Genomic DNA, 16,452 nt, shown 5'->3' with positions numbered 1-16,452 from the left:
TCCACTAATATGTTTTGATCTACAGTTGCCTTTCAGTCATTTGGTATGGGCAGACACACTTGACAGACCATTGGGGTGTGTGTGTGTGTCTCAGTGGCTACTAACCTGGGTCATCTTGGCCAGGTCCAGGGAGGGCCGTGGTTCCTGTGCATCCTCTGGTCTCCTGCGCTTCATGCCGATCTTTTTATCGTTCAGGACGCAGGGCTGGGACTTGCTCCGGGACAGGCCCCCAGTCCCCCCTGCTCTCTGTCCAGCACGTCTCCCCATCTCTTGGGTGAAGTCCGGGGAGCTGGCCCCCTCCCTGTGGTGCTCTGGCAGGCTGATCTGCTCATGGGACAAGGAGAGGGACCTGAGGGAGTGGTGGTGGGAGGGGGAGGTAGGGGAGGCAGTGAACAGGGGGTGAAGGGGCAGGCGCTGGGTGAAGCAGGGCAACTCCAGAGCGCCGTCTGTGGGGTTGTTGGAGCGGGAGGGCAGGCTGAAACTGGAGCTCCGCTGCATGGCAGGAAAATGACCCCCTGAAAAACCTCCACTACCTCCTATACCACCTCCTCCAGAGCAGCGATGCACACTCCCCCCACTGTGGCACCTCCTCTTCTCCACCGCCGTCCACACTCGGGACACCTGAGGTCTCCATGAAGACCGGCAGCCACCAAATTCTTCAGAGAAGGAGAGCGAGCGGCACTGGCGCTTGCTAGGGGGTGCCGTAGAGGCTGAAGTGGAGTTGGCGAGGGCCAGGGACTGGGTGGCTGCCAGCTTGGCATCGCCCAGGTTAAGGTCTCGAATGAGGCTGGTGATGGCGGAGGCAGGGCCAACCTCGTGGCCCCAGACCAGGCTCCTCCGCTGGCACTCCTCAGGCAGAACGTCCCACAGGCTCTCCAGACTGGCGCCGGACTCGCAGGGCGTCCCTCGCTGGATGGCACAGCCTCGGCCAAGGTCCAGCCACCTGTCTGCCTCTGGAACACATGGACACACTTATAAACATACAAACACACACATATGAACGAACACTTAGACATATCATTTAATTTGACAAAATGTAATCAAAAAGTGGGCATATAAATCAGGACAGAACAGATGGAACGTTATTGTATCAGGGGCCTAAGCTGAAATCCTTACTACCATAACACCTTATAATGCTCCTCCTTATTGCCTGTCCCCTCTAACAACATAAGGCCCCTTATGCCATCTAACAGAGTTGTGAAAAATCCCACTTCATCTCCTCTAGAGGCTAGCTTCATGTGAAACAATAATGAAATGGACAGCAGGGCTAAACTTCCAGGGTGAGGTGCCGTGTGCAGCTTCTTCACGTATGCGCGTTAGGATGATCAACCCAGTAAATAACCACACGTACAACAAAACGCACACGCACACCACACTTCAGAAAACAATAGACAGTAAGCAGCCTGAGGCCAGAGGGAGAATAGGCCAGCAGTAGCAGCTCTTGGTTAGAGACAATACCGTGTGAAGCGAGTATGGTCACATCGGTAGGAGTTTTAATAGATAGAGATGAAGCGCATCACTCAAGGTCTAGATGCTCGGTTAAGGTGGTTCGAGACAGGATAGTATAAGAATGGCTAGCTACAGACAGGGGATTGGATCGACCCAGGCTGCACTGCTTGATAGAACACTACCTGCTGGAACAGAGTTGCTAGCTCCTGAGTTGGGTAGACCTTTCAGTTGCATAGTGGCTGGCAGGGCAATAGCCTGAGCTTTTTGGTAGTACAGGATTATAAAAGCAACCTGGCAGTGTGTCATTAATCAAATCAGATGTTGTATTATATAGCATTGCAGTTGTCACAGAACACTTCAGTTGTCACAGAACGCTTAGCTAACAAAACTTGACACGAGCAGGCCTAGGGTAACAGTGGCACAGTGGTGTTTGCCCAACACCCCTACCAGTCACAAAACAAACAATGACATTCAGGTCAATGAACCGGCCAATGCTATACCACTTGATTGACTGTTGATGGGTTTTTCTCAGACTGAAAAGTAAAGTGAAGACTGAACGAAAACTTCAAAAAGTCCTATGAATGTTGGCAGAGAGCCATCTAGGTGTCTGGGTATTCCCTTCATTGCTTCTCAACATCTCTTTGCTAAGCACAGCTTATTGCTACCTAACATAATGGTAGCAGCCATCCCAGGGGAAATTTGGCTTAGTCTGACAGCTGTTTTGGTTAGCAGGATAGGCTAGGCTTATTATTCTGTGAAGGTGGATGGCTTCCTACACCAATGATTGGTTTAAATTCAGACAGAATTTGACAAATGACTACGCCAACATTACTCGTCACAGGCAAAACACCTACCACACTGGTTCTAGCTAACTTAGCCACTACTGAGCTCAAAGCTAACACAGAACTCTATTGATACCCAATTGGCAGCAAGTGGCCCACCCCTGTCCAAACCCATCCCTTCAAATGCTTCTCTCCATTTTTGGTGGGCAGAAGTCTTTGTTTCAGTCGCAAAAAACAACAAACGGGGCCGACGACATGACCTGACAAGAATGTCTAGAATACAAAATAACAACAGGAGAAAACATCTAAAAGGTTCACCTAGCCCAGTGAAAAATATGTTGAAAAAGGACTGAAATCCCACCTGAAGCCATATAATAGTATATATAACACGTCTTGTGATGTCAGCTGTAACAGTAGATACAGCAGTTGTAGGACGTGCATCCCTTTGTGTTAACCCCTCGCGGGTACATTGAACAGACGACAGGGCGGGCCCAATGGGACTCTTATTTACAGTAGCTTGTCTTTTAACACGGGCGGGGTAAGGAGCGTGACATTCACCGAGCCAAAGGGGAACCATTGACAAAGGCAAAACAACACGCAGTTACAGTTAAGTCCCATGAGTGCAGTACACAGCTCTGTGTGACGGCAGGTGCACACCAGACATGAGGGCAAGATGAGACACAGAAGGAGAAAGAGAGAAGTGAGACAGAAGGGGGATCAGCAGAAACAGTTATAGGAGAGCTTGTAACGAGACATCAAGCTGGTGAACAAGACAAAGGAAATGAACGCGAGTGAATGGGAACAAATAATGAGACAGTTTTTATGAAAAGCACGGAGGACATGAAAAGCAGATGTTCAATTCAACCAGTTTCCACAACAGCCCGTGTCAATAAAGCCTAAGAGGAGACAATAAGAAACGTTATGGTGAGGACAACGGAGTCTGAGTGAAGGGGAGAGGGATGCACTCACCCACAGTGCCACAGGAGAAGAGGGTAGTCCCTCTGCTCATGGTGTGGCGCTGACGCTGTTGACAGACAGATGGAGGGATAGACAGGGAAAAACAGACAAAGAGGACATGGCTTAGACTAGGCTCATTTACTCAGACTCCAAACATGTCGGTACATAACTTTTCAGGCATCGAACACGAAGGAGTGCGCGCTCGCTCACACACACACACACACACACACACACACACACACACACACACACACACACACACACACACACACACACACACACACACACACACACACACACACACACACACACACACCCTGTTCATCCTGGAACATATAGAACAACTCAGAGAAAATAACAAGCAGGGTGGTGCAGGCTGGCTCATAGAGAAATAGGGCAAAGCAGCAGAGTCATTAACGTTACTGGGAGTCACAGCAATACAGTGTAATGTCAGCATTCAGAACTGCTAGACACCTTACAGTACACAATGAGGGTTATAATGAGGTAAAACTACTCAAATTGGCACCATTTCAGTTGAAGCCTTTTTACCCAAATTGCTTGATTTGAACGCTGAGGTAGAATAATATACTATTTATTTAGAAGGACCAACGTAGAGGCCATATGAAGTTAAGACCTTGATAGCGAGCACCCTGCCAAAAACTACAATAGACTATATTGTAGAGAAGCCAATAGAAAGCCCAAGTCTCATGTTTCCAAGGCCGGTGGAGAGAGAGGCACCTGTAAGGTACTTGTTACACTACTTTAGTTATAGGTCTAGCTAGCAGAGTTTTACTTACCAGCAGCAAATATTCAGTGTCCTTAGCCCTTACATGATCGCCACCTTTCTTCTTTTCCAGTGTTTTTGAGAAGATGATCACCATGGTAGGGTGCAGCTCTGCTCCAGTCCGTTCCAGTGCAGGAGAAGGCCGTGGGAAGCCATCTTAGGTGAGGACGGATGGGGAGAAGGTATTTTGGGCAGTTTGGACTGGCAGACGACCACCTCTCATCTGCAGAGTGTCCTCGGTGGCAGGGGAGCGTCTCTCGCTATTCAGCCAATCCCTGTGCAACAACAGACAGAAAGAGAGAGATTTGGTGAGCACACATACAAATATTACAATCCATAAAAATGTGTGCATGCCATTATGGCGCCCGGCATGCGTGAGTGCATATTTGCAAATGGGCACAAATGTGTGTGAGCACGCCATGATTGCAGTACGTGTCATAATGATCTTTACCATCACACCACCACAGTGTGTCCCCAGGCGCAGGGCGAGGAGGAAAGGAGGATTGGTCCTCATGGGTGTGTCTGTATAGCAGGCAGCAGGGCCCTTAGAGAGACGGGTCTAAACACATACAGTCCACTGGGCTGGGACACCACAAACACAGTACAGCACAGGCTTACTCTTTACTGAGTCCTCCTCTTCGAATCTTTCACTCACAACACCAGGGAGCTAATCCAAAACATGCAGTTGAATCCCCCCCCCCCGACAGACAGAGCTAGGCTATATCAGGAATAGCATGCAAAACAGCTGATTAGAAAGGTACAGGCCTTATTCTCCAATCAACAGCCTACTAATGACAGCTTGCAGTTTCTACTGTGGGCCAACGGACACAGCTACCACAGTCTCCACATTTCCCCTCCTCATGTCCTCTGCTCTCCTCTCTGGGCTCATGACAGCATGGAGCCAGCCAAACCCTCCCCTAACCCAGACGATGCTGGGCCAATTGTGAACCGCCCTATGGGACTCCCGATCACGGCCGGTTGTGACACAGCCTGGGATTGAACCCAGGTCTGTAGTGACGCCTCAAGCACTGCGATGAAGTGCCTTAGACCGCTGCACCACTCGGGAGGCCAATGTCTCAAGTTGAGGGAGCGTGCAATTGGCATGTTGACTGCAGGAATAACATAACATAAGCCGCCTCCAACACATTTTCGAGAATTTGGCAGTATGTTCAACGAGACTCAGAAGAGCAGGCCATGTGTAACCAAGCCAGCCCAGGACCTCCACATCCAGATTCTTCACCTGCGGGATCGTCTGAGACCAGCCACCCGGACAGCTGGTGAAACAAACTGTGGGTTTGTACTACCGAAGAATTTCTGCACGAACTGTGCTCGTCATCCTCACCAGGGTCTTGACCTGACTGCAGTTCGGCATCGTAACTGACTTCAGTGGGCAAATGCTCACCTTCGATGGCCACTGGCACGCTGGAGAAGTGTGCTCTTCCCGGTTTTAACTGTACCGGGCAGATGGCAGACAGCGTGTATGGCGTTGGGGGCGAGCGGTTTGCTGATGGCGGTGGGGTTATGGTACGGACAGGCATAAGCTACGGACAAACACAATTGCATTTAATGCACAGAGATACCGTGACGAGATCCTGAGGCCCATTGTCGTGCCATTCATTTTACCGCATATTTCAGCATGATAATGCACGGCCCAAGGATATGTACACAATTCCTGGAAGCTGAAAAAGTCCTAGTTCTTCCATGGCCTTCATACTCACCAGACGTGTACAACAGAGTGTTGCAGTTCCCGCCAATATCCAGCAACTTCACACAGCCATTGAAGAGGAGTGGAACAACAGGCCACAATCAACAGCCTGATCAACTCTATACAAAGGAGATGTGTTGCACTGCATGAGGCAAATTGTGGTTACACCAGATACTGACTGGTTTTCTGATCCACGCCCCTATCTTTTTTAAAGGTATCTATCACTAACAGATACATATCTGTATTCCCAGTCATGTGAAATCCATAGATATGGGCATAATGAATTTCCTTATATGAATTGTAACTCAGTAAAATCTTTGAAATTGTTGCATGTTGCGTTTATATTTTTGTTCAGTGTATTTTAAAAAGATGAGATGTTGAGGATGATTATAAATACAACTATGATGTCATACAGATAAGCCAATCACCTGTGAGTCCAAATATGCACTTAACATTTCCAAATCATATATCGTCACTGTTCATGATCACTATGTTTGGTGTACAGTTACAAGACGACATGATGTTATACCCTGGGTCACTCTAAGATCGTATTTTATAACTTAGTTAGGCCTCTTGGCATAGGAATAGGAACCCAGATTGCGATTTATATTGGACCATTTTTGGATTGCCTAAACAACTGTAATGGTGTTATGGCGGGGACGCAAGGTTGTGTTCCGAACTAAACAACTACAAGTGTGCTTGCCCTGGTTCCTCAACGGTACAGTACCTTAAAGTTGAAGTCTCTTCTTTGAGTCATAAAAGTGCATTGAAATTGCTTAGGAACTCTGGCTACATGGAGATACCAGTTAGTCCTTTCATTTAAACCTACCCCACATTTTCCAGGAATAGTCTTATCATGTTATCCAGAATATTTTCAAATTTTGTTATCAAAAAATGTGGCGAAAAGTACAGTAGATGTTTGGATTTAGTCTTGTGTCAGGTGAACTGTAGTGTACTCACCTTTGGTTTAACAATGTTCCCATGATCTCCAAACTGTTCCCTTTCAATTGCTACCATATAAACTATCCATATATGCCAATTCCCACAAGTGTAAAGGGTTATTTTATGTTTCATATCTGGGTAAATTCTACTGCACTTGTTGGCTCCAATTCAGGTTAAGGTCCAAAAAGGATCATACTAAATGGCAATAGCAATTGCATTTATAAATCCCTAAAGGGAAAAAAGTGAATTATGATCCAATTCCATAGGAGAAGTACTGTACCTAACAGTAATTCTAAACAGATTTTTCTTCATTATAGAAGTTGGTTCTGCGTACAGGCCCCCTGGTTCTCAAAGGTCAATTACTGAGGAGAGGCAGAAAGGACAGCACTAGTAACAGCACCATGCCAAGGGACTAGGGTTCCTGGTTTCTACTGCTCCTACAGTTTTGCTTCGGTACTGCAGTTTAACAGATCCCCGTCCCAGAAATACAATTTCAATAGACGGCCACATAGAGAAGTCAGATTAGAAAATTCCTAATAAAACACTTTGGTCATCACCTTTGTGCAAAAAACATCCATTGAATTATAGAAATTATTGTTGCTGAGGCCGATTATTGTTCCATCACTTTTTCCAAGATATTAAAATGTTAGCAACCAGAAATGCTCCTCTATTTCCTGGTTGCTAAACTTCTAATAATTTGCCTAATTTAAGTTTATGTGGTAAAACAAGAGTCCATTGTGTAGAGAATCATTGTACCATCTAAACCACTGTGAAATCTCTTTCACATAAACAAAAATTTTGGATTTTCAGCCGTTTGAAGCTTGTGTACAAAACCGAAAGTACAAGACATAAAAACAAAACTTAAGAACTGAAAGCATAGAAATAGCACCCATAGAAGAGATCTACCATTTTAGACTTGCTTTCAATGAAAATGACAGATCTATAACTCACATTTCTATGTGAATTTGGTCGGGTCACCCAAAAAGTTACATATGCAGCTTTAACATTTTATATTCATCCAATGTCTGCCATGTTTTCGGATGATGTGATGACGTTATCGCTACTTGCCCTGCTTCCTGTGTGCACGTGAATTGTGAATGGGTACCTGGGGGGACAATACGGGGCCCTGTAAGGTTTTGTGGCACAGTGTTTGGTGTCCATCACAGATTGGATGTGGTTACTGCACAGGAAAGCTATCACTCTCTAGTTAACGCTGGGTCAGCCCTTTCTCATGTTGAGGTCGTAAAGCAAGGCTGGAGAGGTCACGGCATACCAAGCTGCCCTCCGGCCATCACCCCAGCACCCGTTGGCTGGACACTTTGTCCAAAAACGACACCCCATCATGCAACAGGAGCTTGGTGAGAACACAAACAAAGCAGCTCCCATTCATTAAACTTTTTACTTGACATCGTCTGACTTGATGTGCGGTAACGGCGGTTGATTTTGGCCTTCAAGTCGATTCTACACAAATAAAGGCTTTATCTCTATGAGCACTTTGAAAGGCAATTCACTTCTTTATCTCTGAAAGAAGAGCAGTGACCATGACAACCCGGCCCTGTAACAAAGGGGGGGAAACAACAGAGAGAAGAAACACCTTTCTTGAGAGAGGTTTCAGGGGACTGACATGTAACCAACCACACACACACACACACACACACACACACACACACACACACACACACACACACACACACACACACACACACACACACACACACACACACACACACACACCGGGAGTGCAAAATGTGTTGCCATTTTAAAATTACCGACACATACACAAATAACACTTCCCCTGTGCTCACAAGTCAGCACTCTATTTCAGGGTGTTGGTGAGCAGCAGCGACGACCTCATTAGCTAACATGTGATAAGAAAAACCGCCAAAGGAAATCCACAAAGCCTTGTCAAAGCTATAATCAGTCCCTCACACACAGATACTGTAGCTGGTGCCACACACACACACTGACCCTCAATCAGAAAAGGAGGAACACAGTCAACTTGTGCAATATCCCATCTTGCTTTCACATCCACTTTTATTGTCCACACAGTAAACATCAAGATGTCGTCAACACATCCATCCAGATGTGCCAATGTTTTTGTTCAAACTACTGCAACATCTCTCTGTGTTTCCTCACTACAGGACATTGCTGCTGATTGATCTGTACAATTCCTAGTCTACAAGGGCAAGCGTGCTACAGTATGGATGTGTAACATATGCTGCATTACGTGGACATGTGCTCATGTGGAAAAAGGCCAACCTCTGACCTGGATGTTAGAAACTAAGACAAAGTCATATCTAGACAGTACATCACTTCCTTATCAGTGGAGTACATTAGTTCAAGCTTGAGAGATGGAGTTCAGACACCGCAATCACTGTTCCTGTCCAGTGATGCTATGCTTGTCAAAGCTGATTTAGGATCACTTCTTCTGAAATTATCCCTAATCTATAGAACAAGACTGAACAGGGTGGGTCCAAGTGTGAGATAATAAAGGAGGTACAGGCCAGAGGCCCCCTTCTGGAAAAGCCTTTGCATTCCAGGGCTCTCCACACATCAGGTACCCTACTAATTACCTCTGCTCTCATCCCCTCACCCCTCGCTCCCTCAGCATGTGGTTTCTCCCATTAACCCTGACAGGCTGCTCTATGCACATTAACCAGGCCCTAATCCACCAGGGATATGTTACATGAGAGCCTCCAGACCAGACCATTATGGTTAATCCCACTCTCAGGGCTCCGTCACGGCTAAGGAAGGGGGCCACTCCTACGATGTTTAAATAGGTGACGTTATAAAGAAAGTCACTTCCAACCCCATAATCGCATGTCCCGGGTACCACTCCTCTCCAAGACAGTTACATAACACTGCAGGTCTCATTTTGGGGGAGCTAGGGGATGAATGGTGTGGGTGTGTTTTGGGGGAGCTAGGGGATGAATGGTGTGGGTGTGTTTTGGGGGAGCTAGGGGATGAATGGTGTGGGTGTGTTTTGGGGGAGCTAGGGGATGAATGGTGTGGGTGTGTTTTGGGGGAGCTAGGGGATGAATGGTGTGGGTGTGTTTTGGGGGAGCTAGGGGATGAATGGTGTGGGTGTGTTTTGGCGTGGAGGGTGACGTTATGACTAAAATATCATATTAATTTGACGGTATGGCGGTATTTTATGTTTCTGAATAATAATAGTTCTAAATATGTTTTATGAGTAGTGCATTACTCTAGACTGGCAACAATTCATTCTAAGGGATAGTTTTATACTCAACCAAATTAGGGCAAAACTGACAGTGAAGTAGTCCAATGTCATACTGGTATACTGCTGTTTCACAATATATTTCCCAGCCCTAGGATGATGGGAAATTATGGGAATTCCATTGAGTCATGACATGCTCACCTTTCTCATGAATGAGTGTATGACTTATTCAACCAAACATCCATCTGTTACTTGCTTGGCAACGGTCTCGATGACTTTGTGTGCGTTCGTGTGTATGCTTGGCACGAGGGTAAGTGGGTTACGGGCCTTGCACAAGGGCACAGACAGACTTTTTACTTAGTCGGCTCAGGGATTCAAATCAGCAACCTCTCAGTCACTGGCTCAATGCTCTTAACCGCTATGCTACCTGCTGTGCATCATCACAGCAAAATCTCTGTGGAACTGGTGGAACATAATAGATGGATTAGGCTGCATGTTATTCTTTCCATACAATACTTTCATACTAATACAATGGCAGATGATCACCTTCAGCTTTTTTTTATCATCTTAATGTAAATGTGTGAGAATTGGATTTTCAGCAGCTGAGAATGCGTTGATCTTTCTGTACTCTGTCTTACCTCCGCCACGCTGGCTGTCATGCGTGCGTTTGTGTTACTAACGACCTGTAGGTGTCTACTACACAAATCTACAGGTGTGTCTCCTCATAACGCACGGTCATCACAGTCACATATTGATCCTGCAAAATGATATATGATTGCTAAGTACTGCATAGTAGTGTAAACACTGTAATAATAAAGTGCTACGTTCACATAATATAAAAGATGAAGGTGTAGTGAAAAGGGATTGCCAAAACACACCAACACTAATTTAGCTACCATTATGACCAGATGGAAGAAACCTGATCTCGCTCAGCTCATTAAACCTCTCAATTGTGAGAGGCGAAACATCTTGGCAGAGAAACTGTGCAAATACTGTGAAGTGCAGGCCACTGCTTCAGAACCAGCATGGAAAACAGGTTCTGCTTGCTAATACTTTTATTTAGACTGTCTGCGCCATAAAACAATGGAAACATACTTTAGCTTTTTTTAGGGGTGGATAATTGAGGGATTACGCTCTAGACAGAATCAACAGAAAGTCGAACCGAACCTTGAGTGATTCAGACAGGAGATATGCAGTGTCGTTCAGAAAAGCAGGGAGAAAGGAGAAGGTGGAGGATAAACAGAAGAATGACTCCTTTGTCATTCATAACAGACGTCTTATGATAGTGAATGACAAAAAAAACATGAGGTCACTTCAGTTGTCAAAAGGGAATTCAGGGTGAATGTCCATTAGAGGTGGTTGTCCATCTCATCATAAGGCTTCTTATCAGGCCTCTCACCAATCAGTAGTAATGAAGAAAATGAAAGGAAGCCATTTCAGACTAGTGGTGGGACACACTGATGTGGCAATGGGTCACAGGGCTTTAAAAATGGCTTCCCTTCCCAGAACGCTTTTAATCTGAAACCAGATCTAGTCACTGGCAGGGGGTTGGGGAAGGTTGCTCTGCTGTACGCCAGAATGCCTCCTTTCTTCTCAGCAGTCCATCTTAGACTCTGTGGGCGTTCGAGACGTACCATTTACAAACACATCATGTAAATGAGATATACAGACAGAAACGTGGGGGAGACCGTGGAACATGACTTTTTGTCTTGAACTCAGCTCACAGCTTTTGACGCTGTGGGCGAAGCAGAGCAGTTATGACTGAAGGTCACACAGAAAGAGAGAAAGGGCTGTCGTTAAAATCAAATGTGTGCAACACAGAGGCACAGACTGGCATGGCTAACAATCCTTCTTTCTGGAGGCTTTGCATAACGCCTCGGGCCAGGAAACCACAGAAAGAAAGAGAGGGGAGAGAGCAAAGGAGAGAGATAAAGTGAGAGGGCTACAGATAGAGAGAGAGAGCGGGAGAGTATGGTCCAGTGCCTCGCAGACAGGCACGCAGCTGCCCACTCAGAGAATGAAGCCTTAATAGGGACTCGCACACAAAAGCCTTGCAAATGTGTGCGTCTTAAGCACACACAGGAGCACAGAGTGATCCCCTTTAAAAACCAACTCTGCTTAATTACCTCCATAAATTACTGCAGCTATCCCATATCCAAAACAAGTCCCTCTTGTCTGCCTACCGCCTGCCTAGCTATCTGAGACAACCCTGTTCGACTTGACTGTCTTTCACATGTAGATTCCAGCATTTCAGATTTTACTGTGCTAAAAAGAAGAAACTGAAGCAAGTAAAACCATTTTTTAACACTGCATTGGATAGTTTGGGAGATCGTGATAGTCATGCAAACATAGAGATTCCTTGAATGAGGCCTATACTCTGTAAGATTGTAAACAAACAAAGTTGTACTTTACCATGCAAGTGCATACAAAATTAGACATAGCACAGTTATTTGATATCAACACATTGTCTGGAAAGGTTTGAGGAAGATATGATCGTCAATCTTTGTGACACTAAACAATGCTGTGTATAACAAGCAAGACGAAGCTTAGGCCATGTCTAGACTTGAGAGTTCATGCAGCTTTTGTATTCTGATAACGGAGTTCCGATCATGGAATTCCGAACACGCCGTGCGTCTACATTTACAGTTGAAGTCGGAAGTTTACATACACTTAGGTTGGTGTCATTAAAACTCATTTTTCAACCACTACACAAATTTCTTGTTAACAAACTATAGTTTTGGCAAGTCGGTTAGGACATCTACTTTGTGCATGACACAAGTAATTTTTCCAACAATTGTTTACAGACAGATTATTTAATTTATAATTCACTGTATCGCAATTCCAATGGGTCAGAAGTTTACGTACACTAAGTTGAGTGTGCCTTTAAACGGCTTGGAAAATTCCAGAAAATTATGTCATGGCTTTAGAAGCTTCTGATAGGCTAATTGACATCATTTGAGTCAATTGGAGGTGTACCTGTAGATGTATTTCAAGGTCTACCTTAAACTCAGTGCCTCTTTGCTTGACATCACGGGAAAATTAAAATAAATCAACCAAGACCTCAGAAAAAACATTGTAGACCTCCACAAGTCTGGTTCATCCTTGGGAGAAATTTCTAAACGCCTGAAGGTACCACGTTCATCTGTACAAACAATAGTACGCAAGTATAAACACCATGGGACCACGCAGCCATCATACCACTCAGGAAGGAGACGCGTTCTGTCTCCTAGAGATGAACGTACTTTGGTGCAAAAAGTGCAAATCAATCCCAGAACAACAGCAAAGGACCTTGTGAAAATGCTGGAGGAAACAGGTACAGAAGTATCAATATCCACAGTAAAACGAGTCCTTTATCGACATAACCTGAAAGGCCGCTCAACAAGGAAGAAGACACTGCTCCAAAACCGCCATAAAAAAGCCAGACTATGGTTTGCATCTGCACATGGAGACAAAGATCATACTTTTTGGAGAAATGTTCTCTGGTCTGATGAAACAAAAATGAACTGTTTGGCCATAATGACCATCTTTATGTTTGAAGGAAAAAGGGGGAGGCTTGCAAGCCGAAGAACACCATCCCAACCGTGAAGCACGGGGGTGGCAGCATCATGTTGTGGGGGTGCTTTGCTACAGGAGGGACTGGTGCACTTCACAAAATAGATGGCATCATGAGGAAAGAAAATTATGTGGATATATTGAAGCAACCTCTCAATACGTCAGTCAGGAAGTTAAAGCTTGGTCGCAAATGGGTCTTCCAAATGGACAATAACCCCAAGCATACTTCCAAAGTTCTGGCAAAATGGCTTAAGGACAACAAAGTCAAGGTATTGGAGTGGCCATCACAAAGCCCTGACCTCAATCCTATAGAAAATTTGTGGGCAGAACTGAAAAAGCGTGTGCGAGCATGGAGGCCTATAAACCTGACTCAGTTACACCAGCTCTGTCAGGAGGAATGGGCCAAAATTCACCCAACTTATTGTGGGAAGCTTATGGAAGGCTACCCGAAACGTTTGACCCAAGTTAAACAATTTAAAGGCAATGCTATCAAATACTAATTGAGTGTATGTAAACTTCTGACCCACTGGGAATGTGATGAAAGAAATAAAAGCTGAAATAAATCATTATCTCTACTATTATTCTGACATTTCACATTCTTAAAATAAAGTGGTGATCCTAATTGACCTAAGACAGGGCATTTTTACCAGGATTAAATGTCAGGAATTGTGGAAAACTGAGTTTAAATGTATTTGGCTAAGGTGTATGTAAACTTCCAACTTCAACTGTACATGTGTCCACCCTATCCACACTGTGTCTGTTCCCGCGCTATATTCAAATACCAGTACGCATTCTACAAGTGGAGGAATAGGCTAAATATGATAATAACACAACAACAGCTGATGGAAGTAGCTAACTACTGCAGTGAAGTAGCCAGCTAACCTCTGTAGCTAGCCAGCAAGCTAGCGAGCAATGCTAAAGGGATTGCAAACTAGTTAGCATAACTCTAGACGAACAAAAAAGGTTTTTCTAAATATTAGCTAGCCGGCTAGCATTTATGAGGCCAGCGAACATGTTCTCCACATGCTAGGAATGTGTTTCCTCCAATGTTATAATGAAAAGATGCCTCTCGGTCCCAAAACACAAGTATTCTGGAGACCTGTGAGAGGAGTGCTGAGTGCTTTCGGTAGCCTGATTGTGTCCAGACTGAGGAGAAATCGGCACACAATGCATCCCTGACCACATCCTAAAGTGATTAGCCGGATCTGAACACAAACTACAAAGCGGCTTTTGTGTGTCTAGACCCGTCTTTTCAATGCAAGCTTCATATTCTGATAGCATAAGTCACATGTAAGTGTCAAGTGTAGACACAGCCTTAGTCATCATAACTGTATTTACCACCATAGCTGAGAAGTATGAACCAACACACAATAAACTGGTCTTTCCTCAACAAACAGCCCTTAGACTGTCTCAGACACACACAGGCCTGGTGGTCTACCCCTATCAACATCCCCTTTGCAATTAGATACTAGAGCTGATCCAATCTCAGCCTGACTATCCACCTAGTTTGCCAGTGGAACTGAGATTTGTTTTCAAGTGAATTCACATGCAAGCAAGAAACGGAAAGGTCAACTATTGTATATACATTCACTAAAACTACACTTTAGTTTATTTGCCAATAACCACCTCAGTAAAGAGAGAACAGAGGTGTATATACCCACATAGGGATACCTCCTTTCAGGCTGTCGCAGTGCGGTGAGAACAGACACAGACAAGTACACTGTAAGCATTCCATGGAATTTCAGGCCATCCTGGTACAAAACCAGTCCTGTCTGGTATTTAGTTCATGAAGTAAAGATCAACCATCTCTCCCACAACATAACAAGAGGGCAAAAAACACATACTCTAACAATAACTTCCCTAGTCCCAAATGAAACGACCCTGGCAAACCCGTAGTCAAAGTGTTCCATTGTCAGTGGTACTTTAATCAGCGTAGGCCTACCCAAACATTCTGTAGTCACGCAATTACATTACACACTCCAACGATGGTCCAAAACATGACTCCAAAAACAATGCAATCTAACAGTACAGCATTTCCCTGCCAGCTCCTCAATCTCAACACTTTGTTTTGTTAAGAGAGCGTAGGGGCGGTTTGTTTGTCTGAGCTCCTTGAAACTGAATCATAGCATTCAGAACACCTTCAAAGTTGCAGTTAAAGTGTTTTCTCACAAGTCTAGGTGTTTCATTCCACTCAGCAACACAAAGTGACTCATATCAAGACATCCCAGCTGCGAACCCTCCTCTGCAAAACCACAAATGAGAAGGATGATGTTAGTTACAGAACTCAATTGCAATAAAAGGCTGAAATATGTTGTTGAGTGTAGAAGTCGACCGATTATTCGGAATGGCCGATTAATTAGGGCCGATTTCAAGTTTTCATAACAATCGGAAATCGGTATTTTTGGACGCCGATTTGGCCGATTGTTTTTTTTTTACAGCTTTATTTAACTAGGCAAGTCAGTTAAGAACACATTCTTATTTTCAATGACGGCCTAGGAACGGTGGGTTAACTGCCTTGTTCAGGGGTAGAACGACAGATTTTTACCTTGTCAGCTCGGGGATTCAATCTTGCAACCTTACTGTTAACTAGGCCAGTGCTCTAACCACCTGCTTTACATTGCACTCCACGAGGAGCCTGCCTGTTACGCGAATGCAGTAAGAAGCCAAGGTAAGTTGCTAGCTAGCATTAAACTTGTCTTATAAAAAGCAATCAATCATAATCACTAGTTAACTACACATGGTTGATGATATTACTAGTTTATCTAGCCTGTCCTGCGTTGCATATAACCTAACCATAAACATCAATGCCTTTCTTAAAATCAATACACAAGTATATATTTTTAAACCTGCATATTTAGTTAATATTGCCTGCAAACATGAATTTCTTTTAACTAGGGAAAATGTGTCACTTCTCTTGCAACAGAGTCAGTGTATATGCAGCAGTTTGGGCCGCCTGGCTCGTTGCGAACTGTGAAGACTATTTCTTCCTAACAAAGACAGCCGACTTCGCCAAACGGGGGATGATTTAACAAAAGCGCATTTGCTTACCTAACCAGAAACATCAATGCCTTTCTTAAAATCAATACACAGAAGTATATATTTT

At 44.6% G+C, this 16,452-nt stretch overlaps 1 protein-coding gene across 3 annotated transcripts in view; it reads right to left on the bottom strand.

Annotated features, from left to right (window-relative positions):
• Window positions 1-16,452, bottom strand: part of LOC106577041 (protein FAM53B) — a 34,333-nt gene that overhangs the window by 14,330 nt on the left and 3,551 nt on the right. For 2 of the 3 annotated variants that reach the window (XM_014154721.3, XM_045700865.2), the window contains exons 2-4: window positions 3,986-4,247; window positions 3,201-3,255; window positions 106-953 (exon numbers count right to left, since the gene is read on the bottom strand). In XM_014154721.3, the coding sequence (XP_014010196.2) occupies window positions 106-953; window positions 3,201-3,255; window positions 3,986-4,069 (987 nt within the window). In that variant the 5' untranslated portion in view covers window positions 4,070-4,247. Of the gene's footprint in view, window positions 1-105; window positions 954-3,200; window positions 3,256-3,985; window positions 4,248-4,423; window positions 4,567-16,452 lie in introns of those variants that run through there. The other variant, XM_014154722.3, reaches the window with a different exon arrangement.

This window comes from Salmo salar, chromosome 18 (genome assembly GCF_965601325.2).
Source record: "Salmo salar chromosome 18, fSalSal1, whole genome shotgun sequence".
Lineage (NCBI taxonomy): Eukaryota > Metazoa > Chordata > Actinopteri > Salmoniformes > Salmonidae > Salmo > Salmo salar.
This window is presented reverse-complemented; position numbering and strand designations above follow the sequence as displayed.